The 27460-nt window shown below is 35.6% G+C and overlaps 1 protein-coding gene and 2 pseudogenes across 2 annotated transcripts; 2 read left to right on the top strand and 1 right to left on the bottom strand.

Moving 5' to 3' along the window:
* Positions 1 to 294: 294 nt before the first annotated feature.
* LOC107871955 lies at positions 295 to 894 on the top strand (annotated as a pseudogene).
* A 3991-nt stretch (positions 895 to 4885) lies between these two features.
* LOC107870955 (DExH-box ATP-dependent RNA helicase DExH10) lies at positions 4886 to 15187 on the top strand. Of its 2 annotated transcripts, XM_016717673.2 has the most exons (17): positions 4886 to 6171; positions 6599 to 6913; positions 7004 to 7108; positions 7196 to 7264; positions 7437 to 7604; positions 7684 to 7755; positions 7848 to 7964; positions 8615 to 8839; positions 9547 to 9705; positions 10849 to 10938; positions 11376 to 11468; positions 11815 to 11968; positions 13160 to 13308; positions 13384 to 13479; positions 14357 to 14449; positions 14686 to 14798; positions 14906 to 15187. In XM_016717673.2, the coding sequence occupies exons 1-16, from the start codon at positions 5185 to 5187 to the stop codon at positions 14794 to 14796; spliced, it is 3003 nt and encodes a 1000-aa protein (XP_016573159.1). In that variant the 5' UTR covers positions 4886 to 5184; the 3' UTR covers positions 14797 to 14798; positions 14906 to 15187. The 2 variants fall into 2 exon arrangements, with proteins under 2 accessions (XP_016573159.1, XP_016573158.1); XM_016717672.2 differs by having other exon boundaries at positions 14686 to 15187.
* Positions 15188 to 15237: 50 nt separating this feature from the next.
* On the bottom strand, positions 15238 to 17623 carry LOC107870956 (annotated as a pseudogene).
* Between the last annotated feature and the right edge of the window lie 9837 nt (positions 17624 to 27460).

The raw sequence follows: 27460 nt of genomic DNA, 5'->3' as shown, positions 1-27460 counted from the left end.
CATCGCTTTTTGACATCGATGCTGCCTACAGGGCTCAACAGCTTGATCAGTCACTCATAATTTTCAATTCAATATCACCAGATACGTTATTGAATGCTTCAATTCGTTAAGTGGAGCAATAATTTGAAATGGACTGAAAGATGGGACTAGGGTTTCAATGCAGTACTACAATATAAGGTTGGTGGCAGATTCATATATAGAGCCCTCATTGGTGCATGGTTTCAATGCAGAGGGTATTAGTGGCGTTGGTGATAGTGGTGGTGATGTTGTTGATCGTGGAGGAGATGATGTTACCAAGGCGATGCTACATATGTTTTTCCCTTGGTGTTCATGGCTTGCATGTTTGAAACACTGGTCGGTGATCTGATGTAAGATTCTCTTCTTTGAATGACATGCATGAAAAAATTGTAGTTGTGGCCCTTGAAGCAGCTATTGTTTTATAAAGAAAGCTTGCAAGAAAATTTTCTTTGAAAGGACCTTGCATATGGAAAAGACGCGTGGGAGTTGACTACATCTTTTGAAACAAGGAAAATATTTCCTGAATTAGTTATACAATAGAAGAAACGTTTCCGATTTTTCGTGGTTAATGGTTTAGCTAACAAGCTCATATATTGATGAAATGCAAAATGGTTCAGAAAAATGACAGGCCGAAATGAAGTAGTCATATCCTCAGAGACTAAATTCTATGTTCCAAGACACAAGTATAGACATGCTTCAAACTCAATTTCCACCGTCACTGGTTTGTCACCATTCACCAGCACTGACAATGCTTCTTCATTAGCTTCAGGTCAAAGCTACAGGTTTGTTAGTGAAGGTAGTCAGCAGGCTACCTCAAAGCAACACATGCAACCTCTGGCCCATTCTGAACATGAAGAGGCTGTTAGAGTGGATTAAAGTCCCACAATAATTGGGGAATGGATTGAAGTTCTGCTTATATGGACTTGGACAATCCTCCCTTCATTAACTAGCTTTTAAAGTGGAGTATGACTCAAGTACGATACACTAAGCTTTTGTTTTTACCATGAAACCCCTTCGTGGATGCAGACCCTACTGAAAAATATATATAAGTGATACATTAATTTTATTTTTTCTTGGCAAAATCGCAACGTACTTACAATGATCCACGTGGATCATTTACGAAATCTACACTCTTTTCTTCCAGGTATAATTATTTATCTAAAACTTTATTTAATAATTTTGATATTACTTTACAAAATTGTATGATACATGACCGATATCCACGTACAACGCACGTATTGAGAAACTAGTTATCTCATAAATAAATAAATAAATAAATAAGTGAATAGTAAAAATCTTAACAAGGTAGATTCTCTCGATTTTTTTTTTGTGGTAATTGTGGAGTTGTATTTTTACAAAATGCGCCTAGGAGATAAAATAATGTTTTTATACAATCTTTAAATCATTGTTAATTATTTTTTTTATTTTTTTTAATTCTGAATCACGAAACTTCAAAACTAAATTTCAGCAACGATAGAAAAAAAATATGGAACAGAAAATATATTAATTCAAGCAATAAGGTAAACACACATAAAAATCAAATATACTTAAATTTAATAGATAAATATTTAAACTAAATATATTAATTATGAAAATAATAGATAAAATCACAAAAAGAACCATCTATTTAATTTAAGCACATGTTTGGATAGAAAAAAAAAACTTACTTGGTACCACTATGCTATTTGAAGAAAAAGAAACACTTTTAAATGCACTACTATTTTACGACTCTTTTTTTCCTAATTATCAACAAAATTATTAAATCCTAATGAAATTTCAATTTCAATTTATTTGAAAAATAATAATTATACGTTTTAACCACAACGGCAAAAAAAAAAGAAGATAGCAACCATCAAGTTATTTGTAGGAAAACATATTTTTTAGTTGATGCACACATTTAAATGATAAAGAACTATTACCTTATCATGAATATAATTCAGTTTCAATTTATTTGAAATTGTTATTAGTTATTAGTTACTCTTTCTAAATTTAATGTTTATAGTATATTTATTTTATAATATAATCAAATTTGTAAGCTTACTTAATTTTACCAGGCTTCTTGAAAATTTAAATATAAATAATTATACATAACTTTTAAAATATGTAATTTATAGCGATTTTTCAAATATTATTTCTCAGTTTTTGAGCCTATATTTTTTATGGAAATGATGTAACTAAATTCCCAAAAAATACGCTTAGAAAATAATTGCACATATAATTTCAAAATAAAATCATGTTTAGTGCCTGTTTGGGATTGTTTATTCCCCCCCCCCCCCTCCCCCCAAAAAAAAAACACTTATTTTGAGAAAAAGAACCTTTTTTAAAAAAAGAAGGGTGTTTGGTAAACTTGCAAAAGTGTTTTAAAAAAGAAGTAGGAAATTTCTGCTTTAAAAAAAAAAACAAAGCAGAAGCAGAAAATTACTTTTTTCATGATTAAAATATCCCTATCACTCTCTCTCTCTCACACACAGACTAATATATATATATATATATATATATATATAAAACATATCTTATCAGTATGATTAAAGTTTGATTTTAATATTTTATACTTCATATTTAGATCATAATTCTTTATTTTATTTATGATTTATATATTATTATTTTATTTTCACTCATTTTCTTTAAGTAAATTTTAAAAAATCATTGACGATGATCCGAAGAATATATAACTTTTTATTTTTTATTATTAATAATAACAAATGAAAGATGAATCATGTTACAAGAATAAATGATATTTTGACAACACTTGTAAATGTTTCTAGAATGTTTAATTTTAAATAAATAATTTTTGAAAAGTGACATATATGTTTTTGGTCGAAAGAAAAATTTTATTCCAACCAAAAACATATAAAGTACAATTTTCCATGTCCTTACTAACTATTACAATTTCAATTTACACTACATTAAACCGGATAGTTATTCAAATTTGCTAGTATATCTTTCCATTTACTCTGCTGTTAGCCTTTTGTATGGACTTGAAGGCAGATATCTTTAACCAGCTGTGCGTTGCTCTCGCATTGGGCTTTGAATCTGCGTGCATTCCTTTCCAGCCAAATTTGATAAATTGTAGCAAAAAACAAACATATGAGGACCTGCGACCTTGCTTTTGAAGTGTGGACACCAGTAGCCAGCTATGTAATTTCAACTATCCAGGTGTGGATTTGCCTATGAATGTGCAGTCATTTCAACAAGGTGCTCCAGATGTGTTTAGTGTATGTGCATTCAAAGAATAAATGCTGAAATGTTTCTTTAGTTCCTGAACAACAGAGTACACAACCAACATTTACATTTATGCCCCATTTCTCAAGTCTTTCAACTGTTGCTAACCTCCCATGTAAAGTCAACCATATTATGAACTGGTGATTGCACCAAGTTCCTCCATACCACCTTGGGGTGTTGTGGCAGCATTGAGCAATACAATTTCTTGATACTGAACTTTGATGCCACTGTGAACTGTGCTAGATGTTGTAATGGGTTGCCAGGTGGGAGTCTTGCTTTGCATCAAATATTTTCCTGACAAGTCAGCATACTTGTTTAAGTGTGCTCACTGACTCCAGTTCCTTGCCTTTGATATAGAAGCGGTGAATCCATTGTACTTACAAGGTGTCTTTCTTATTTGATAATGCCCATAACAGTTTGCACACCTAAATTGTATGAAGAAGGAGATGAACCTTCTGGTATACCTTCAGAAATACAAGACAGACATTCTATTAGTATGGAGATATTACATAATAAAATTAGGGATGAAATCATTGAAAATTTTGTGATTTATGAAGGACTAATTATTTTTGTCGTTAATTTTTTTTATAAATAATGAAATATTTTTTATATTTATTTTTGTTTGATATTTTAAAGTGATATTTAAATTATTTAAATAATATATAATTATTATTAGTTTTAATGTATTTTATGTATATAAATATTGATTGAAAATTTTAGAGTACGTGCTTTTCAATTAAATAAAAATAAAATTTTAATTAAAAATATTATAATAGATATTTAAAATAAATTTTCTCTATAAATTAATTTTAGTAGTAAAAGTCTATTGATACATGTCCTTTTTGGTCATTTGAATCAAAAAAGCACTTTTTGAAAAAGATTATCTAAACACAATCTGCTTATTAAAAATACTTTTCAAATAAATTTACCAAACACGAATTACTTTCTTCAAAAGCACTTTTCTGAAAAGTTATTTCATAAAATTGCTTTTTAAATAAGTAGTTTTATAACAACAATCCCAAATGGGTTCTTAGTCTACCCAACTTTTATATTTTTTCTTAATTTTATATAATGCTTATTAATTTGTTGAAACTTTATCACATATTTAACTTTACAGGTTGATATACAGTTCTTAAATCAAAAATAATTTTTCATAACTACATTTTTCTTTTTTACACAGGCTTAATATTTTGAAGATTGCAATAACTTTTCGATTTTATCGTTATCATAGATTTTGGGACTTTTCAATTTAATGAACCATATATATGATGCTAATAATAAATAATTATAGTGATAAAAAGAATAATCAGTTAAATTTTTTGCATAGTTTTAACATTCAATTTTTAAAATTAAAAAAAAATACTACTAAACAAATCCCAACCCTCACCCGCGTTCCCCATTCCTAGCATAGCTTATGCAAAACATAAAAACTGTTCAACAATAATTTACATAAAGCTAAATAATTATGTGATAGTTTTTTTTTTTTTTGGGTAGCAATTATGGGACAGTTACTTGGAAACTGTAAACGGTTTTTTTTTTTTTTTTTTTTGGTATATATCTGTTCATAAATTCTTTTGCTTTATTTACAGTTTACCTTTTCTCTCTTTCTTTATATGTGGCAGTGGAGCATTTGCAAAGCCACCATTATCAATTTCAGATTTTTCATTATTTATTTGTGTGTTTGATTTTTACTTCTTATTCAGTATTAATACTATCTATGTGATTTATGGAAATTTAAAATTAAAATAAATCAAAATATAAATAAAATGATCAAAATAAATCACCTATTTAACAAGTTACCCCATTAGTAATAATTCTATTATTTTTTTTTCTTTTTTTAAATTGCAACCAATTTTATGTTTAGCTGGCAGAGTTCATTTTCCGATTCCGAAAAATCAGCTAGAAAAAGGGTTTTAACCGAAAACCCTAAAAAACCAACCTGAAATGTCGTGTTCTTCTCCGGCTGGCGGAAAACGGAAGGAACCGGAGGCGTCAAACAGCTCCTCCGACAAGAACGAAGTCCGAGAGCAAAATTCATCTTCGAAGCGAGCAAATTTAACCAGAACTTGCGTACACGAAGTAGCAGTTCCATCAGGTTACACATCAACAAATGACGAATCGATTCACGGTACTCTTTCAAATCCTAGCTATACCGGAAAAATGGCCAAAACATATCCATTCAAACTCGATCCATTTCAACAAGTCTCAGTTTCATGTTTAGAACGAAACGAATCAATTCTCGTATCAGCACATACCTCCGCTGGAAAAACAGCGGTAGCTGAATATGCAATCGCAATGGCGTTTAGGGACAAGCAACGTGTTATTTATACTTCACCTTTAAAGGCATTGAGTAATCAGAAATACAGAGAATTAAGTCATGAGTTTAATGATGTTGGATTAATGACTGGTGATGTAACGTTATCGCCAAACGCGAGTTGTTTAGTTATGACTACGGAGATTTTGAGAGGGATGTTATATAGAGGTTCAGAGGTGTTGAAGGAAGTTGCTTGGGTTATATTTGACGAGATACATTATATGAAAGATCGCGAAAGAGGTGTTGTTTGGGAAGAAAGTATTATATTTTTGCCATCGGCAATTAAGATGGTATTTCTTTCGGCTACAATGTCGAATGCTACTGAGTTTGCAGAATGGATATGTAATATTCATAAACAACCATGTCATGTTGTTTACACTGATTTTCGGCCTACACCTTTGCAGCATTATATGTTTCCTATGGGTGGTTCGGGATTGTATCTTGTTATTGATGAGAATGAGCTGTTTAGGGAGGATAATTTTTTGAAAATGCAGGATAGTTTTGCAAAGCAGAAAATCGGGGATGGAAATAGTGCAAATGCTGCTAAGGTTAGAGGTAGAATCGCGAAAGGGGGCTCTACTTCTGGTGGTGTATCAGATATTTGCAAAATTGTCAAGGTGTGTAGTTTGGTACTTTGGTCTCTAGATGATATTATCTTGGTTTCACTCTTTCTTGTTATATCAACTTCATTTTTTAGGATATTTAGATTTTTGTCATAACGGTGTTATTACAAATTAAGCTTGCTTCATGAATGTATGCCATCTAAATGCTCTTCATGGGTATATATTAGATGTTGAAATTGTTGTTTTAATTGCGAGTTGATTATCATAGTACGAAATTCATGTATGCCATTTTTAAATTTTGTGTTAGTATGGTCTACTTCTGGCTTTTTCCCTTCAAGTCCCATGAACCTTGTTGCTCGTATGCCTTATGGCTTTTAAAAACACTATGTCATAATACATTGCCCTTGAAAGTTGTTCTGTGATTTACTATAACAATGGTGATTCCTCATGTAACTGAAGCAATTGATTCTTGACATGTTAGATGATCATGGAACGGAAGTTTCAGCCGGTCATTGTCTTCAGTTTTAGTAGAAGAGAATGTGAACAACATGCAATGTCTATGCCCAAGCTTGATTTTAATACCGAAGAAGAGAAGGAAGTAGTGAAGGAGGTTTTCCGTAATGCAGTGGATTGCTTGAGCGAGGAAGATAGAAGCTTACCAGCTATTGAATTAATGTTGCCCCTACTTCAGCGTGGGATTGCTGTTCACCACTCTGGCCTGCTTCCTGTTATTAAGGAACTTGTGGAACTTCTCTTCCAAGAAGGACTCATAAAGGCTCTTTTTGCAACAGAGACAGTAATGAATTCTCTTTTTTATTGTGTGTCTTGTTATCTTGTATATTAGACGGCCCTAATGGTTTTGTTTTTCCTTCTAATGTTTTGATAGTTTGCCATGGGGCTAAACATGCCTGCGAAAACTGTTGTCTTTACCAGTGTAAAGAAATGGGATGGTGATAGTCATCGTTACATTGGATCTGGTGAGTATATACAGGTGAGTCTGAACTGCCCATATGACATGACTTAAATCATTTTGCTTTTCAGTTTTTTATTCTTCAAATTATTTTTTTCTTTCATATAGATGAGTGGAAGAGCAGGGCGTCGTGGAAAAGATGAACGTGGTATTTGTATTATCATGATTGACGAGAAGGTATGTTGGTAGAAATATTCTCACTTGAAGAGTATCTTGTAGATAACTGTTATTGCCATCTTGAAATGTATAGTTGTAGCCACTTAAGCATATGCAAAATTGCGAACAATGTAGTCAAGTATTCTTCTTAGCTCTTTTGGTGGAGGGCTTACGTAGTGTTTCATGATTTCAGATGGAAATGAATAGCATCAAGGACATGGTTTTGGGTAAACCGGCTCCATTAGTCAGCACGTTTAGGCTGAGTTACTATACAATTCTAAATTTATTGAGTCACGCCCAAGGCCAATTTACTGCCGAGCATGTTATCAAAAACTCATTCCACCAGTTTCAGTATGAGAAGGTTTTCTCTTTGTCGATGCCCATTCTCTCTTTAACTCTCTTTTATGTAATGACTGACAGAGAGGTTGTCTTTTTGTTAGGCGTTACCTGACATTGGAAAGAAGGTCTCTAAGCTGGAAGAAGAAGCTGCAAAGCTTGATGCATCAGGGGAGGTAAAATAAGTTGTTATCGACTTCTTGTGGTTTTCAGATACCTCTATCTTCTTATGCCATTGATCCTGAAATTTGCTTCTCTCTACTTGTAGGGTGAGGTTGCAGAATATCATAAACTAAAGCTTGAGATAGCGCAACGTGAGAAAAAACTGATGGCTGAAATAATACGGCCTGAAAAGGTTCTCCATTTTCTTCTTCCTGGTAGGCTGGTAAGTGGCAAGGCATCGATATTCCATGCCGCACTTTTGTGAATATATTGAGCTCTGATTAGCGTGGACATATACTGCACACCCTTTTTGACCCCTTATTCGATTTCGTCCCCATGTCTCTGGAATGTCTGTCCCTCACCTCTATTTTTGGGTGCACATGAATCTATTTGCTATATTTTTGAAAGCTCAGGAATTGTAACTTTTAACTACTTACTGTTGATACCTAAGCCTCTTTGTAAGACGAGCTGTAGTCCTATTCTGTTGCCTTATGTTTCTTATAGTTTCTTGCTCTTTTTTTAATCATAATTTCTTGCTCTCATTCTAACTTTACCTTTGTGATTTTTTTTGCTTGGGTCATTTGCTATTGCTCCTTACCTATCAAAATAGATAGGATTCTATTTTCTCATGTTGCTACGTGATTGCTGTTAGTCTCCATTCACTTAAGCCACTGTATTCATCGTGGATCCCATGCAATGGGGGATTTTGCATGCTATGTATTATTTTGTGGTGTTTACTTCATTGTTTTTCATTCTCAAAAAAATCCATTTTCTGTTTGTTGTTTGGAAATTCATTCACTTAGTAACTTTTCGACTTCCCCATTAGACTGTTCATTTTAATGTTGTTCACTGGGATTGCATCGGTGATGGCAGGTCAAGGTATGGGAAGGTGGAAAAGATTGGGGTTGGGGTGTTGTAGTCAATGTGGTAAAGAAGCCTCCAGCTGCTTCGGGTTCTTTGCCTGCTGTACTCTCTGCTTCACGTAGCACAAGCTATATTGTGGATACCCTACTTCATTGCTCTCTTGGTTCTGGTGAAAATAGTTCTCAACCCAAACCACGTCCTCCTCGTCCAGAGGAGAAGGGAGAAATGCATGTAGTGAGTACATAAATTTGTAATCATTACTTTTTTTTCATACTACTAAGTAGGCGTTTGGCCATGAAAACTAAAGTTTTTTGGAGTTGGAGTTGAACCTGGCCATGTTTTTTAAGAATCTCTTTTTTAGACTTTTGGAAATACTTTTTTTAAATATAATTTTAACCCTCAATTTTAAAAATTATCAAAATCACCCAACTTAACTAATTTACCTACAAGATATAACCAAATGTGAGAGGAGGCAATAACGTTGCCTTTGTTGTTGGTGTTGCATAAAGAGTCGCAAGAATGGACGGATTAAGGTTCCGTTGTATTATGAGAAGATTTTGAGGAAGAAGAAAGAAATTAAAGTTGTCTTCAATTTTGAGGTCTTTTATGATGGAAGTAGGAAGAAGTGGGCAATGTGGTAGTTAGGCATTTAACTCCGGTTGTTGGATGAAATTAATAGGGTGTTTTTGTATAAATAAAAAAATGGGGTCATTTGTAATCATAAATAAAGTTCAAATTGAAGTTGGAAAAAAGTGAAAACAAGTAAAACTTGTTTTTACTTTTTCAAAAACAATTTGAAATTGGATTTGGAATTTTCACGGCCAAACGCCTCAAGTTTCACTAAGGTGAAATAATTTTTCAAAAAAAATGAAATTTTTTATGGCCAAACGGGTCCGAAGTTAGAGTATGACTTCATTCCTGAGTATGTTTCCAAATATTAGGTTCCTGTTCAATTGCCCCTGATTTCTTCCCTCAGTAAGCTTAGAATATCTGTTCCTGCGGATCTTCGGCCATTGGAAGCAAGGCAAAGCATCCTACTTGCTGTTCAGGAGCTTCAGAAACGTTTTCCTCAAGGACTCCCTAAGCTTAACCCTGTAAAGGTATGAATACTCTTACTGCTGCTTCCACATTGGATTGGATGTTTGGCATTTCTTATACGAATCAGGTCATTTATTACCGACCATCTGTTAGTAAAAGCCAAAATTTAACACATTATGTTGAGAGAGGATTGACATCTTAAGTATGTTCTTTTTGGTTCCTTTTGTGAAATGCTTATCTGGTTAACTAAAAATTCCTGTCAGGATAGATTGCCAATCATGTCAAAAACCATACATTAGTGTCACTTATAGGAAACTGGAGTCATGTGTAGTCCGGCAGTATTTTACTTGTTCCTTAACAAACTGTAGAAGCTATATGCACTTTGTGGTTAGATCTGTGCCCTATATGACTGTAGTCTAGTCTACCTCTTATAGAGCATTTTTTAATTGCTCATGCACAATCGCTCAGTAAAAAAACGAGAAAAAGGAGAAAGAAAGACAAGGAAAAGGAAGTATCTTCAGTCAGCGGATTGTACTATCATTATCATAGTGCTGTCATCCATTCTATATTCTAGCTGCATTTGTTGCCAAGTACCATTCTAGTGTCATTCTAAATCTTGCTGAGAATAACCATTCTTACTTTCACTCGGCAAACATTGAGGGACTTGTGTCTTAGGTCACAGTTCGAGCCTTGTGCCAAGCGAACTAACTCTGGTATTTAAATAGAGAAGGGTAGAAGGACGGGCCCATCATCCCCGAGTTTCGAAGGCTATGGTTGGTACAAAGGTTTGGCTCTGGATGGATTTCTCGATCATCCAAAAAAATTAACCATTCTTACTTTCTCTAGCATTCATCTTATGTGGGACAGAATTGTGCATTTATTATTCTTGTAATGTCACATGAGTTTAGCGTCATATCCAGCTATAGGCTTTGTTCTGTTTCTATCAAGTATAAAAGAGGTTTGCTGGTTGCGGAATGGACATCTTTGGATTGGCTATTTCAAGTGCTTCTAATCCAAAATAACTTTTAAGCACTTTTCTAGTGTTTGAGTAAATAAAAAAGTTTTTTAAATGCTTGTTTTTAAGCCAAAAAGACAAAAATAAGCCAAAAGCTATAAGCCCATCCAAACAGGCTCTTAGCATACTTCTTCAACTTGGAACTACTGATCAAGTTTGTTCCTGCTTTTCCTGGTTTCTATCATTGTAGGACATGGGCTTTGAAGATCCAGAATTTATTGATATAATGAACCAGATTGAAGAGCTAGAGAAAAAATTGTTTGCTCATCCACTACACAAGGTTTGACAAAAGTTTATTTTGATACTCTGTTTAATCTATGCGGAAGCATGAAAAGTTTAAGCTTTTGCTTTTTACTCTTCCTAGTCCAATATAAATGAATTGTTGATATTTTCTTATGGTCCAAAATGTATGAACTTTTCAAAGTTCAAGAATGTATTAATTGTTTTTTGTTTCCTGAATTACCCTTCTTTTTAGTGGGAGTTTTCAACTACTTTTAAATCTCAAATAAGGTCTATCACTACTTTTAAGAAGAGTCCGGGAAGAATCAGAAGGGCAATATTGACAAATTATCCTTTGATTAATGCCTTTAAATATCATTTTACGGGGTGTGCGACACCCCAATAATTCCTTTATATTGGACTAGGAGTATGTTTTTGATGAATATGGTTTAATTATTGTCACTACTTCTAAATATGGTGTTGCACAATGTGGAACAGTCACAAGATGAACATCAACTTAAGAGTTTCCAAAAGAAGGCGGAAGTGAACCATGAAATTCAACAGCTCAAGTCAAAAATGCGAGAATCACAGGTAAAGCTCCTATGGCATGAATCAATTATATTAACTACACCTCAATCCCAAACTCGTTAGTTTTTGCTACATGAATCCTCTATTTCTATCCTATTCTGGTGACCTATTTCACTCCAGTGTTCTTTAATCACTAAACTATGATTTTTCCCGAACACACACGCTGTGGTACATTTTTTTGCTCTCAGCCTTCTCAAGTTTTCTTCTATACTTTAATGATACTCTTTTAGTTTCAAGATGATATTTATATATATTAAACTTCACTTACATCACCTTGGAGTTATTCCCTTTTAATACTTTACTGGATTTTGTCAATTAATTTATTTCTTATGAAATTGACAATTTTCAGCTTCAAAAATTTCGAGATGAACTTAGAAACCGTTCCCAAGTCCTGAAGAAACTGGGTTACATAGATGCCGATGGTGTTGTGCAGTTGAAGGGACGAGCAGCCTGCTTGATAGACACTGGGGATGAACTCCTCGTGACTGAATTGATGTTGAATGGTAATACTTGTTCCATATTAGTATGCAATTTTACTTCTTTGGACTTGTTTCAAAAAGTGAGAGCAATGTGTATTAATTTGGAAAGCATAATGGCAGTTTTGAAGTTCGTAAGATTGAAAGCAAACGAGTTCAAATTAAACCATGATAGGGGTTGCCTGTGCTTACTCTTTTTGCGGTATAAAGATTTGACAACCATGTAGTTGTACTGAAACTAATACAACAACATACCCAGTGTAATCCCCCACGGAGGGAGGTCTGGTGAGGGTAGAGTGTACGTAGACCTTACCCTTACCTAAGTGGTAGGGACTAGGGAGGCTGTTTCCGATAGATTCTCGGCTTAAGGAAAAATAGTCCAACGCAGTCCCAAAAAGGAGTGACAAGTATAAGAAAGTGAGAAACAACATATAACAACAACAACAACAACCGAAAGCAACTGAACAGAGACTACAGCAAAACAATACCATAATCGTGGTACAAGAAACAACAGGTAGAAACAGAAATCGAAGGACAAGAAACTACAAGAGCAATACTACAACTACTAATATGAATGGACAGCAACCAACACTTTGCTGCCTACTAACCTTCTATCCTAATCCGTGTCCTCCACGCTCTCCTATTTAAGGTTATGTCCTCAGTAAGCTGAAACTGCGCCATCCCATGCCTAATCACCCCTCCTCTTCGGTCTACCTCTGTTTCTCCTAAAACCATCCATAGCCAATCTCCGACACCTCAGCACTGGGGCATCTATGCATCTCCTCCTTACATGTCTGAACCATCTCAGCCTCGCTTCCCCCATCTTCGCCTCCACCGAAGCCACTCCTACCTTGTCCCTGACATCATCATTTCGAAACCTATTTCTCCTATTATGCCCATACATCCATCGTAACATTCTCGTTTCCGCAACTTTCATCTTCTGAACATGAGACTGGTCAATGTTCCGCGCCATATTACCAAGAAAAGCTTCTTTTTCTTTTATTTCCCAGTAGTCTCTTTTATGTCTATAGGTTATCCCCAAGTAGTTTTGCTCACTGGATTTTAGAATCCATCTAGTTGCTTTAGTGTTCCTTGGGGCCCTTTATATGCTGCTTATCTTCTGCTCGACACTTCTGTGCTTTGTGGTATGGTCTGTAATTGTGCCAAAAGTAGCTATCAACCAGTGATATGTGATTTGCAAATAATCGTTTTCGCTAGGTACATTCAATGATCTTGATCATCATCAAACTGCGGCTCTGGCAAGTTGCTTTATCCCAGGCGACAAATCAAATGAACAAATAAATTTAAGAGCTGAGCTAACTAGACCATTACAACAGCTACAAGATACTGCAAGAAGAATAGCAGAGGTCAGTCTTATATAGGGTTTGGAATTCAATGTTTGCATGTCAGAAGCGCAAGCAAAAACTTCTCTTCTTTTGCAGATTCAACGTGAATGCAAGTTGGAGATAAACATTGAAGAATATGTAGAGGCATCAGTACGACCATTTTTGATGGATGTCATTTACTGTTGGTCAAAGGTAAAGTGTCAATGCCAATGTTGTGTTCAATTCCATGCTTAAATTAGAGCGACACTACAAGTTCATGTTTCTTTCCCAGCTTCCCTATCATATATTTGTATTCATGCTATTTTTTTTGGTAATATTTTTCTGCCAATTTCCATGCTTCAACCCAAAGAAATTACTATCCATAGGACATCATCTTGCTGCAACCAGCAAGCTCCTCTATTTTTTTTTCTTTTCCTGATGTGATAGGTAAAAAAGGGATCTTTTAAAAAATTGTACCCTTTTATGTTGGTGGGGGGTACCGTGAAATCTATCCTTTCAACCATCAAATTCCAAGCTCTTTATTATTTGCAAACCTACTGGAAGTCCTCTGTCTTCAGTGTGGTTTCCCTATGTAGAATGCAAGTGATTTCTTGTTCTTGGTGGTCAGCCTAATTCTGTGGGTTCTTTTGGTGTTCATCTTTTTGGTTAACCTCCGTCATCATAATTTACCTACACGTGACACGTGCAGGAACCTTGATCAGCTTAGGGCAGTAATTTTTGTTCCGGAACCATAATTTTCTAGTTGGAACTTGGAACTGCTGATTACTCTTGCTTAATTTTTATGATTGAAACCAGTAGGAGGATAGTTGATGATAATCAAACTAATTTCTCATATTTCATGGAAGAGTTTTATTCAGTTCAACTCAAGTTCAGTCTGTAAGGAATCATTTTAGTATTGCATGATCTTTCCTTGGTTAAAAATGAATGATTGCCCTAAACTAGGGTTTCTAGCATTGTCTCTTCCACATTGAGTTGACTTAGGGTCTTTCCCTGCCTCCAATTGAAAAAAGGAAGAAAACACTGCATTGTTGTACTCTTTTTTCTTATTTGTATTAATGCATTCTTTCAGGGAGCGTCGTTCGCAGAGGTTATACAAATGACTGATATCTTTGAAGGTAGCATCATTCGGTTAGTAAGAAGGCTTGATGAATTTTTGAACCAGGTAACTCAAGGAAACTTTGATATTGTATTTATGTGGGAAAAGCCAATATCTTCAATATCATGGGTTTGGCTGAGTTTGGTTCATTAGGGTGTACTTCCTTGAAATAAAATGATTTTCTTTCTTATTATTAACACTTGGACACGAGCATGTCATTATGCAACACTTCCAGATATGAGTTCTCCTCTTTATGTATGTTCTGGAATCAAATACTGGAAATTTGTCTCTTGGATTTACAGTTAAAAGGTGCTGCACATGCTGCGGGAGAAGTGGATTTGGAGAACAAATTTGCTGCTGCCAGTGAGAGCCTTCGACGTGGAATAATGTTTGCGAATTCTCTGTACCTCTAGGAGTGTGTACTTTGAGTACTCTTTATTTTTCAGCCTTAGATCAAGTGATGTGTAAATTCCCACCATTGATATGAGGATTAACCGGCATTTCTTTTTCTTCCTTTTATAGATCAACTAATTGAGCATTTCACTGCTCGAGGATAGATGTGGAGCGCAAGTTATTTTCCTAGTCGTAGCTTGTTGTAACTGATTTGACTTAGCTTTGTAATACACACAAATATGAAGAAATTTGATGATGGAGAGCAAAATGTGTCGCGTGGTAACTGTCTTGGCTGTTGCTGCAAAGGCACAAAATGTGAAGACTATCATTATTTTGTAATTTGAACGAGAAAATGATATTATGGGGATACAAAGAGGTGAAAAAAAAAGTATAAATACTCATTGGAATCTATTAGGAGTGACAATAGTAATTTTGTTTTCTGGTAAGCTTGTGGAAGCATTTTATGCCGCAACAAGCTTGAACACAACCGTGGAGTGTTTTGCAAAGTGCAAGCTAAACTGCCCTCCTTTCTCACTTGTATCTACTTTTCCCTCACCTGGAGGAGCCTGCATGTTAAAATTTGACACTAGTTTGGCTATCACAAGCCCCGGAATTGGCAATGCGAGGATGATTTCAGGGCAGCTTCGCCTCCCTATACCAAATGGCAAGTACCTGAAATCCACCTTGCCACCAGCAACAGCTGCCTCCGTGCCACCATCCTCCTCAAGGAACTGCTCGGGCCGGAACTCGTTAGGGTGGTTCCACCATGCAGGGTTGTTAGCCAGCCACCACGCATTCACAACCACCTTAGTTTCTTTAGGAGTTTGTGTAATCACCTAGCTTTGCTTCATCAAGGTTCATATGTGGTACTAGTAAAGGTATTGGTAGTATCTCATTTACTGTGCTTGCAAGTAGGGCAGCTCATGGAGGTTTGATTCTGTGACTGACTTGCCTTTAAGGACAGTTGAGATTTCGTCCCTAATTTTCTGTTGAACAGTTGGATGATTGTCAAGCTCGGCTATAGCCCATTCCATTGACCATAGAGTTGTTTCAATTGCTGCAACGTTGATGTTCTCCACAATATACAACACATTTTCCTCACGTATTTTTCCTCTCATTTGAACATCTATTATGTGATCTATTGCACAGCTTATCTTGTGCTTTTCTCCATTTTCGCCCATAATTTTCCTATTCTCAAAGAAGTTCAAAGAGAAAGTTTACATGAATATAGGTTCATTCAGTCACAGCATGAAGTCACTACTGAAGTAGTTTAAGCACTCCCTCTCATCTCAAAATTTTTGTTCTGATTCAGTTTACAAGTCTTAAATGAGTAATATTTGTTTTTCCCGTTGAGGTACTATTACGTAAAAAAAAACATGTATGATTTAAAAATAACAGATTTTAGCTCATATTTGGGAAATAAAAAAAATTGAGGAATAATTAAAAGGATTAACTTGTTTGACTTTGCACTTACCTATTTGTCCATAGATTTTGTTTCAAAAATTTGAAGCAATATTTGGAAATTATTTCAAGCAAGTGTTTTTCTTTTATCAAATTGATCAATTATTTCAGTTTCAAACTTAAAATATGAACTTTAAAGTTTGAAAAAAAGGTTTTAGGACTTCTCAAAGTTTTTCACTAACATAACTTCGATTTCATGTCCAAACACAATTTTAACTTTTAACTGCTATCGTTTTTCAACTTTAACTCCAAATACTACTTGATTTTTTCCGAATATCAACCAATTCATGTCCAAATTTCTCCTAAATAATTCAAAGATTTTGAGATGAATCTCCTCCTTTAGCTCCACCAAAATAAAGCAGAATAATGAGGGGTAAAGGGGTTACCTTCTTTTCTCCACAAAATAATTATTGAAGAATGCAGGTCTCCTTGTTTGCAAGTCTTTGCATTTGTTAAGGTACACTCTCAAGAATGGTCTAAGCAAAGGGATAAATTCACCATAATTGTAATCAAAGCTCTGAGTCAATCTGCTCCTCTCTGAATTGAACTTAGTTGCCTCAATAAACAAAGGATCATCTGGGACTCAAATTTGGCATCAAACATCATTCTATACATAATATTATATAACATCAATTGCAAACGTTTCCTTAAAACAATTCCCTCATATTTCACTCTTTTATCATTTTTCAAGTCGTCAGCAACTAGGTCCATCTCATTTTCCCACATATCACTATATTGGTGCACCACTTTGTTAGTGAAAAATGGTAGTGTCATGATACGTCTCATTTTTCGCCAATGCTCGCCATAAATTGTGAACACCATGTCTTGTCCATTGCCCGTAAATATGTCGCACACAACGTTACGTGGACGGGACCCAAACTCGATTCCTTGTGTGTGTAGGACTTGGTTAGCTAGTTCAGGGTTCGATACGACAGCTAAGTTTTTGGACCCCAGTTTGAGTAAAAATATTGGACCTTAGGTTTGTGACATGGTCGCTAGAAGTCGATGGTTCAAGTCGTTGCCAACTTGAAGCCAATTGCCTAAAATCGGGACTGCTAGTGTACCCGGCGGGAGGATGTTTTGGGACTTATTAATATAGAGAAAGTGGACAATAAGGGCAAGTAAAGGGACAACAAGTTAAATGTAATTGAGAGGGAAAGATAGTAACTTTGAACGATATGAAAGAAATGCAATTGTAAAGAGGATGGAAAAGACGGTGTTCAGAAATTTGGCCATGTTTTTTAATTTGTAGTGGTGAATTATAAGAATGGGCAGAAGGTGTTGCGTGTGTGTATATATATATATATATATATATGAGTAACAATGACAACATGGTGGAGGTAAGAAAGTTGGTGTCCAATGGTTTTGTGTAAAATTCATGGGCATGTTCAAATTCTAGGTAGGAGAATGTACATTAATTAGTACCAATCTCAGAAGTCAAAAGTACTTGTGGACTCGAGGTTGGTAAAGTAAAAATGCCATTCACCTACATTTAAACATTTTTCTACGTGATCTATCATCTATGCAATATATAGGAATCCATGTCTTGAACTGATTTCATTTTTACTTTATCCACATTTTAATACGGCTGCCACAAATATAAAAATTAAGAGTTTGAATTCTATGCAGTGATGTAGAAAAAGTATTTATATTATTAGGTCATTTTCGAATAACTACAGATAAATTTTAATAATCGAGATTACTCCGTAACTATAACTTGTTAAAAATGATATCTAAAGTCTAAATGCAATCACAAATTTTTGATATTTTCAATATATATATATATATATATATATATATATATGAGGATTATATTATATTAAGTAGATAATAATAAAGGAGAGATGTTCATGGGAGCACTGGCTCCTTTCAAATTTGAGGGAGGGATTAATGGTTTGGGCCACATCCCAGTCTTGTAGGAAAATGTTCAAAGTTTTAAATTTTCTAACAAAAGTAGTTCCCCTATTGTCTTTCTCTACAACTCTAGTCGCATATAGTGGAGGAACTAACAAAATGTGTGGAATCTCTTAGTGAGGGTGGTTCCTTCCTTCCTTAGCTAACTTGTCCGCTACTTGATTCTGCTCTCTATAGATGTGCTTCATCTTGGCCGCTTCCAATTCCTGCATTAAATGCCTGCTCTTTGACAAGATGTTAGTGAATAATATATGATCGTGATCAATTGCATGCACTAGTTCCATTGAGTCCGAATAAATTTGAAGTGGTATGAGACTGTGAATCTTAGCTAGAGTAAGACCATTGAGGGGAGCTTTGATCTCAGCATGGAGGGGCGTAACATGGAGGCACGGTCTATGAATCCAATAATTCATTCCCCTTGGCAGTTTTGAATCACTTCCCCTAGCCCTCCAGATCTCGGGCTCGACTTAACAACACCATCTGTGCTGAGCATGTATGAGTTCCTATCCGGGGGTTCCCACTTAACAGCTATGGTGTTTTTTGAATTACCTTTGCCGGTGCTATTATGGATTAGCAAATTGAATTCAATAACAAGATCAGGAATTTTTCAGTCTACAACCTCTTTCTTGTTGTTAAAGAGGTTATTATTTCTCTTATGGTAGATGCCCCATAGGTAATGTGGGATAATGTTATCCCATTAGGTGTAGGCATTGTAAGATTTACCCCTTAACTGCTGCCAGATTTTAGGCTAGTCAGTGGAATTGAGATGACTCATTTTGATGGGGTTGGTATTAGTGCTTCTGTTGAGGATATTAGTCCAAAGGGAGGTGGCATTAGGGCACTTAAAAAAATATGGCCGATGTCTTCTCTAGGGTGGTCGTAGTACTGATAATTAGGGTTGGTGGTTATGCCTAGTCTACAGAGGTAGTGCCTGGGGGTAGCCTGTCATGGGTCAGCAGCTAGATGAAAGTTTTGACTTTGTTAGGGGTTGGTATTCACCAGACTCAAGTAAAGTCCAGGGTTGGGGTCATGGGTGTCTATAAGTGAAACATACACACTACTAATGGAGAACTTCCCATTTAGGGTTTTACTCTAGTAGAAGGAGCCTTCTTTATAGTTGTGGGCATTGAGAAGGGTGTCTCGGATACAACGAACGATATTTTGGGGAGAGGGGATATAAATTTTTAATAGGTCCTAGATTGTAGCAGTATGAAGAATATTTACTAGGAAATCCTCCGCATGTTCAGGAAGAGGGCCGAAATTCTCTCATGAAGGTTGAGTGAGGGATCCATTTGTCAGTGTAGAATTTGATTTTTCCCCTTTATTGACCTGTCATGCTAGGCCAACAAAGCAGTCTCTCTATCCTTGTTGGAAGTCTTTCGAGGTTCTAGAGATAATTCTACTGGTGCCTAAGATTTATTGGGTTTATGATATTTGGTGGTGAGGACCCTGCCCAAGAGAGAGTTAGGCCTCATTGCAAGTCTACAAGCTAGGCTTGCATGGAAAGCTTTGTTCCTAACCTCAGATTTATGGAGGCCAAGTACTCTAAGAGTTTTGTGCTTGATCACAATGTCCCAAATGAGAAGCTGAAGCTTTATTTTATCAGTGTTGGATCCCCAAATGAAATTTCTCTAGAGATTATTTGTCACGACCCAAAAACGAGGGTCATGATGACACTTGTCATGGTGTACCTTAACAAGTAAGTCTATCACTCAAACTGATACAAACAGAGAAAAATACAAAAACATTCCAAGGTAAGACTTCTAGAACAAATTCGGACCATATAAGTAATCATAACAATGCAGAAAAAATTTATCCAAAATACCAATCATGCCCAAAATCAGGTGCCAATAGTGTAAGAACTACTAATACAATCCAAGAGTCAAATACATCAGAAAAATAACCACAAAGAAATAATATCTGTCTCTGAATACTAATAAAGACATAACTACTATAGAAAGATAGAGGTAAACTTCAGACGCATGAATGTCCAATGCTATCTTGGAAGCTCCAACAATCGCAAGATGTTGCCAGTGTTTCTCAGATGTTGCCACGGTGGTATCAATGTTTTATGAATGAGTATGTAATGCTCACAACCAATCACAATGAGTATTTTCACAATCAACCACATGATATATTTCCACAACCAACCACATAATATATTTTCATAACCAACCACAATGATATATTTCCACAACCAACCACATGATATATTTTCACAACCAATATTTTCACAATCAATCACAATGATATATTTTCACAACCACGTGAGCCAATATCCACTCATTATTTCAGTTTCATCCACGAATTTTCACATGTCTCATATGCCAATAAAGTATGAATATAATCACAATACACTAGTTGTACCATATTAAGCATCTTAACAATACAATACAACTATTCACACGTATTCAAGGCTATTAATATCACATAGGACCCCACACGGTCACACATATCACGTAATAACTCAATTTTGTTAATTACATCACATATAGGCCCCCACACGGGCACAACACATAAATAGTTATTTTTCATGATTAGTTCACACCCTTAATATGCATTTTATATCATCATTTACTACTTATCACAGTTTGAAAGAGTTAAGTCATAACCTACCTCAAAAGCCAAAATCGGTCCGCTACACTTCGAACCCACAAACTTACTTTCCAAGAACAATTCCAAACTTCTCTAAGAACATCAAATATTGAATCTACGCATCAAGACAAAACCAACAACACCCATATGACTACTTTTGGTTCAGGGTCAAAACGGACCCCAAAATAGATTTTCGAAAAAGAAAGGAAAAACCATAACTTTACTTCAAAAATGTGTTCTCCATATTTTTAGAAATCTACAGATGAAAACCCAAGTCAAATCGAGTAAAAAAACAAGGTTCAAATTGAAGAAAATTATTTTTAAGCTTTACCGGGTAAAATCTTTGAAACTTGGGTTAAAATCAAGAATCAGAGTTGTTTTAAGGGTTAAATTGATGAAAAACTAGTAATTATAAGATAAAAACATTATTCAAGTGAAAAGAAGTGAAATTTGGGTTTAAAATCAAGCCCTAAGGTTTTTAAATTTTGAGAAATTAATCAAGAAATTACTAAGAAAAGGGTGAATTCTTACCTTAAATCCGTAATAAAACCAAGAAATAGATGTTAGTTTAGCTCCCAAGCTCCCACAAACTCTAATTTTAAGCTCCCACACTATTTTAAGGTTTAACTCTCAAGTGGAAAGATAAAACAAGAAAAAAATAGGTCAAAAAGGAGAAAAAATCTTCTATATATAGCAGAAAATCTACTATAACAACAGTTTTTTCTTTTTAAAGTTCAACCCGCACTTCGATAGGGAGCCCGGGATTCATTTGAATTTTGGTATATGCAAATGAACTATGCAAATACACTAAATTCGACATTCCGAACGCGTTGGTGAAGTCAGATTTTTGAAAAAAATCTTATTTTCACAAAGTTGATTCCCAAAACTCAAAATTGTAATTTTCCAAACTGAGGGTCGAAATGAGATTTAAAAATCGTAAAATCACACCAAATATGCTAACACCCTAAAATCGACTTTTCGGATCTGCTGGCGAAGTCATATTTTCCATCCGAGTTCATTTCAATCAAATGCGGGTCCTATACCCATATTTTTAATCTTCCAACTTTTTGATCAATAGGTCGAAATGAGCTCAGGTGCATCGGAACTCAAGCCAAAGGTCTACCCAGCCTAAAATTGATATTTCAGAGCTGCTAGCACAGTCCGTTCAGTCATCTGTTGCATGAATCAAAATATATCTATATAAGTCTAAAATAAGGCTTTCGAAGCTATCAAAAATCATAATATCACATAAATGGTATCAAAATGCATCAAAAATTATTCCAATCACTTCCACACTCCAGAAATACCATAATGCTACTACGAGGAGGGATAAAATAGTCAAATTACATAAAATCATAAATTTCACATATTTCATCAAATCTTTAGGTCGTTCCATTACTAATGGTGTCATTGACACAAGTAGGGAGTTTGATGTATTGCATGACATGAGTAGGCATGCTTCTAAGGGTGGCTTTGTACAGGACAGTCCTGCCTATCATGTTGAGCATCTTAGTGTTTCAGCCTGCAGGTCCACTATTCATATTGTCAATAATGGGCTGGAAGTATTTTTTGATGAAGGGGCTGTGGAACATGGGGAAGCCAAGATATTTCCCAACTCATGGATCCTCTCAATTCCTAGTAGAATGGAGCACTCTAAGGCATTTTGGTTGGTAGTGTTACTAGAAAAGATGACCTTAGATTTGGGCTTATTAATTTTTTGCCCAGAAGTAGTGCTAAAGATTTAGAGAGTGGTCAGGATATCCCTGCAGTTGGCAGTATCAACTCTTACAAAGAGGATTAGATTATTTGCAAAGAAAAGGTGGGACAGTCTGGGGCCACTAATGGTGATGGCAATAAAGGTCCGTTGCTTTTGGTGGACGTGGCTATCAATATACCTAGAGTGCCTTTACTTGTAAATAATAAAGAGGTAAGGTGACATAGGGTCACCTTGACTAATGCCTCTAGTAGATGGAAGGGAGGAGGGGTTTACCCCTATTAATAAGGATAGAGATGATGTTGCTAGAGACACAAGACATGATAAGTTGGATGAGCTTAGTGGGAAAGTTAAAAAAGTGGAGGGAATTATGGTTGAAAGACCATTCAATTCTGTCAAATGTTTCTCTAGGTCTATTTTGAGAATCATATTGTGATGCTTGCTTTTCATCTTTTAAAAGAGAGTGATGCATTCCTGGAGTGCAATAACATCATCGAAAGCCCTCCAATTAGTGATGAAATTGGCTTGATTGGGACTAATTATAGTGTTAAGATGTGGTTTGATCATTTTTACTATAATTTTAGTGTTTAGTTTGTAATTTATGTTGTAGAGTACTGGGACTATAATTCCTAATAAGGACAACATTGGTGCATTTTGGGATCAGACAGAGGAGGGTACTATTGATTTCCTCAAGGATTCTAGCATTGTGAAGAATTTGTGGCAGAATTGCATAGTTTTTTTGCCCATAATATCCCAGTAATTCTGATAAAAGAAAGGGTGGAGGCCATCAGGCCCGAGGGCTTTATTGGGTTTAAATCCTTTAAGGGCCTTAGTGATCTCAGTGTCTCTTAAGGGAGCACTAAGGAGTTCTTTTTACTCCTCGATAAGGGTGTGGGTAGTTTTATTATTGGAAGGGTTCAGGCTAGTAGTATGGGGGTCGTCAATGGTGTAGAGTTTTTGGTAGAAGGATGGTATGCAGATGGAGATAACATCCTTGTCAGTGAGGATGTTGCCCACATCACCTTTGACTAATCAAAATTTGTTCCTTCTCCTGGCTATGGTGGATGTGTGGTAAAATTTTGTGTTAGTATCACCCTTAGTGAGATAGTTTATCCTATATCTAATCTTCTAGAAGTCCTTTTCAACCTCGAGCATGGAATTGTACTAAAAGGGGAGGTCATTTCTAAATTCTGGAGGAAGATGTTGTGGTGATAATGGTTAGACTTTGGATTTCATCAAGTCTAGCCAGGATTTTTCATCTTGTGGAAAATATTGCCAAAGACATTTTTATTCCAGGCCATAGCTTCACCTTGGAAGAGCTCAATGGCTTTGGTGAGGCAGTTTTTTGCAATGAAGCATTTTGCAATGATGTCATGTAAATTAAGGTGATTACACCATATGTGCTCAAATCTAAAAGGTTTTCCAGTGATGCATAGGGTGGGGTTATTAAGATTGACAAGCATAAGACAATGGTCTGACTTAGTTTGAGGTAGGTGGGTGACAGTAACTCTTGAGTAATGGTTTATCCAGGAGTTATTAGCAATACACCTGTCTATTCGTTGAAGGATGAAATTACTCTTATTCTTATAACGTTTATTGGTCCAGGTGTATTTACACCCTTTGAATCCTAGGCCTATCATACCACAGTTATCAAGACATTCTTTAAAGAGAGAGACTCTAGTGTTATTGATTCTTAATTCTCCTAAATTTTCTTTGACTTAGAGGACTTCGTTGAAGTCACCTACCATGATTCATTCCCTAAGAAGGTCTAGGCTATTTTACTAAGTTCATTCCTAGGGATACACCTATTATTAAGTTCAAGACTGGCATAAATAGCAGAGAAGAGCCAAGGGGAGGGGTTGGGATCAAAAGTTACCTTTACTATGTCATAAATGCCTTGTGGAGTGATAGAAAAGTTGTACAATTAGAGACGATCCTCTTTCCACATGACAACAATACCCTCAGTAAGTCCAATAGCAGAAGAATGGACTTGAGTATTATAGCTTGAGGCATTTGTGAGGCTCTTATGCTTATCCATTTTGGTTTTTAAGAGAACTAGCATCACAGACCTATGAAGCTTCAACGTTGCTTCACATTGATGTCTAAAGTTGGCACTGTTGTCCCCTTAGTATTCTAGATTATGAGGTTCATAGGGTTTGGTTGAGGTGGTGGCGTGAGCATTGGGCCCTTTCCCTTGCCCACCTGGGGAGGCTCAAAAGTCCCAGTGATTGGCTCCAAAAGCATAGCCGGTGGGACAGGGCTCTTCTTGCTCCTCAGTCTCATTGAGAACATCCTCTTCTCCATTGGTAAGTACACTAAAGTAGCTACACTGTATGACTCATCAAATTATTATTGAGAGGCTTGTTCAGAATAGAGATATCTATGCTTGGTTCCCCAAATAGGATAGGGAGGCACTCCATTTACTCGTTGCTCTATTTTAGGGTTTCTAATAGTGAGACATTTGTTCTTTCTTGTTTTTCTACCATCGATATCGATGGTTGTTGGGTAACCAATGTAGGAGGCCATGGTATGAATATTAGTGACTGGGAGTTAGGCATGTAGGTCTCGATTAGGAAGAATGAGAGTGATTAGAATATTTGAATCACCGGGGCACTGAGCTCCTCAATCGAGATGATGTGTAGGTTTTCCATATATAGCGCTTGAAGTAACGTCTATTGCTAGACTTGATTCCTTGTCCTATGACTGTTTGGTCCACTTTCTCTTTTATTATTTGAGCCAGGTAAGCTGGGTCCTGGAGGATGAGGATTATCCTTTGATCCCTTACTTTGAACTAGTACTCCATGAAGGGTCAATTCCATTCAAGAGATTGGGACTTTGATGGGTAGAGCTGTTGTAGAGATGACTAGAGGAGGGAGAATCTTTTGTGCATTCAAGCTTCTACGGTGGTTTTTGGCAGTAGCAGTGTTGGTAGTTCTGGGGCTTTGTACTGCTGGTCGTTAGCCTTTACTAATAGTGGTAGTAATTAAGTAGTTAATTGACGCGACTCCTTTGGTCACTCTAATTGTCTCGCTCTCACGATGAGTTATTATAGGGGCAGAGTAATTTTTTTGAAGAGTTACAGAGAACGGAGTGGTCTAGTGGAGTCTCTGATTAAGAGTTAGGGGTAAAGGACTCAAGGCCCCAATGTAATTCATTACTGGCAGATTGCTCAGGGAATTAAATTTATTGTGATTAGGCGGTATGTTGGTTGATGCTTTCTCCAAAGAGAAATGAAAAGTGGATCCAGGTTGGCCTTTATCAAATGGTTTGGGCTCATACTGATTAATTTTCTCTTTTCAATTTTTTCGCGAGAGGTCCGTGAGGTAGCATTTAGGCCTTGGCCTCATCCTTCTTTTTGTTGGGCCAAAGCTGGGTTAGAAAATATTCCTGCATGTTTGTCATAAACTTTTACCTGGACTAGGGTCAGATCGTCCTGAGTTTGCCGGGTTTTTTTATTTAATGATGATTTACACTTTGGGAAAGATATGACTTGTCATTTATTGGGATTATTAATATAGGTGGTGGAGGGTATGGTGGGAGTATCTAGTTGTGTGGGTGGTGGTTGTGTTAGTGTTGGACAACCTATGAGAGTACACAATATATTCTTTTCTTCGTATACTAGCGATTGTCGGTGAGATCCAACTGTGACATGGGTTTTGATCGATTTTTCTAGAGGAACTTAGACATAAATCCTTGTATATCTGCCAGTAGTGTGGTTGATGTACAAGTGTCTATTTTTTGCAGTGTTCCTAGTTTCATTCCGACTTTCTCAAGGATATTTCTATCATAGAATTCAGTTGGAAATCGGGTAAGGCGGATTCAGATAGCACTATGCGTTAGGGTGGCTTTATGTGGGACAAAACTTGGCTCCCATTTGCGAACAGTGAAAAAGTTCCCAGTAACAAACCAAGGGCCCTCATTTAGAACTTTGTTCATGCTTTCTGGTCAGGTGAATTTGACGATGAAATAGTTGTTGCCCAAATCCACCAGGACTAGAGCTTCAGGGAGTTTTCATATATCATTAAGTTTTTTTCGCAGGTAAACATGGGTGAGCTTTTTGCCCAACAGTTTTATGATACCTGAGTTAACCCAAGACTGATAGATTCTGTGCTTATCATCATTGGATAATACAATAACATCTTCACCTTGATGTTGGGATTCGAGGAGTTCTCCGTTGTAGAAGTTGTAAGAGCGGTTGATTTCTTTATTTTTATTGAGAAGGGCATTTTTGAAGGATGTCTTCTTATTAATTTAGATTTCCATGTCGTAGAAAGGATCAAGGTGTTCTGGTGGAATGGTGGTAATGTTAACTGGGTGAACTGTGTACAGTAACGGTAAAGTGCTTGCGCTCATGGGAGTTGGCTAGAAAGAGATTTTTCTTTCAATATATCTACTCTCTTAACTCCATATATTCAAAAAACTTACGAAAGATTGACATACACTTTTTGTAGTACAACTACTTGTCTTTATTCTATTATAATAGTAAAAAGTTATATTGGGTGTGTGTCTTTTATTATTTTCATTAGCATTTTTTTTCATCGTAAAAGATTCATTTGATTATGTTAAAGTAAAAGAACTACATCGAGCATTGGTAGTTTTTAGTAAGAAGGAGAAAAGAAAGCAAAAGAACTGAGAAAATTCAGAAAAAATGATTAAAAATACTGCTCTACTTTGAAAAAGTAATCAACTTTATCTTTAGTGGGTCATATTTACCCCGCAGTTAAGAAAGTTATCAAAAAATATTTTTTTTCAAACATTTTCACCATGTCAAGAGGAGAGTTACATGACATGACATTTGGGGTGAGATGAATGCCATGTGACATGCCACCTCAGTATCAGATTCTTTTTTTTTTTAAGTTTTATTAATTATTTAATTATATTAATTTTAGAAAATATTCAAAATAATATTTTAATTAGCAACAATATTTTTTGGAATATTTTGAATTAACTTTTTTTAACAAAAAAAAAAAGTTATATCATTTTTTGTTTATTTTTATATT

Source organism: Capsicum annuum, chromosome 5, assembly GCF_002878395.1.
Source record: "Capsicum annuum cultivar UCD-10X-F1 chromosome 5, UCD10Xv1.1, whole genome shotgun sequence".
NCBI classification, from domain to species: Eukaryota; Viridiplantae; Streptophyta; class Magnoliopsida; order Solanales; family Solanaceae; genus Capsicum; species Capsicum annuum.
The sequence above is the reverse complement of the archived record's forward strand: the minus strand, read 5'-3'. Positions and strand labels throughout refer to the sequence as shown.

Bases quoted from the DNA above. Each gene is read 5' to 3' on its own strand.
- LOC107870955 (XM_016717673.2), top strand. From the start codon at position 5,185: ATGTCGTGTTCTTCTCCGGCTGGCGGAAAACGGAAGGAACCGGAGGCG. The intron at 8,840-9,546 runs GTGAGTACATAA...TCCAAATATTAG, and splicing joins AGAAGGGAGAAATGCATGTA to GTTCCTGTTCAATTGCCCCT. The intron at 13,480-14,356 runs GTAAAGTGTCAA...GCATTCTTTCAG, and splicing joins TCATTTACTGTTGGTCAAAG to GGAGCGTCGTTCGCAGAGGT.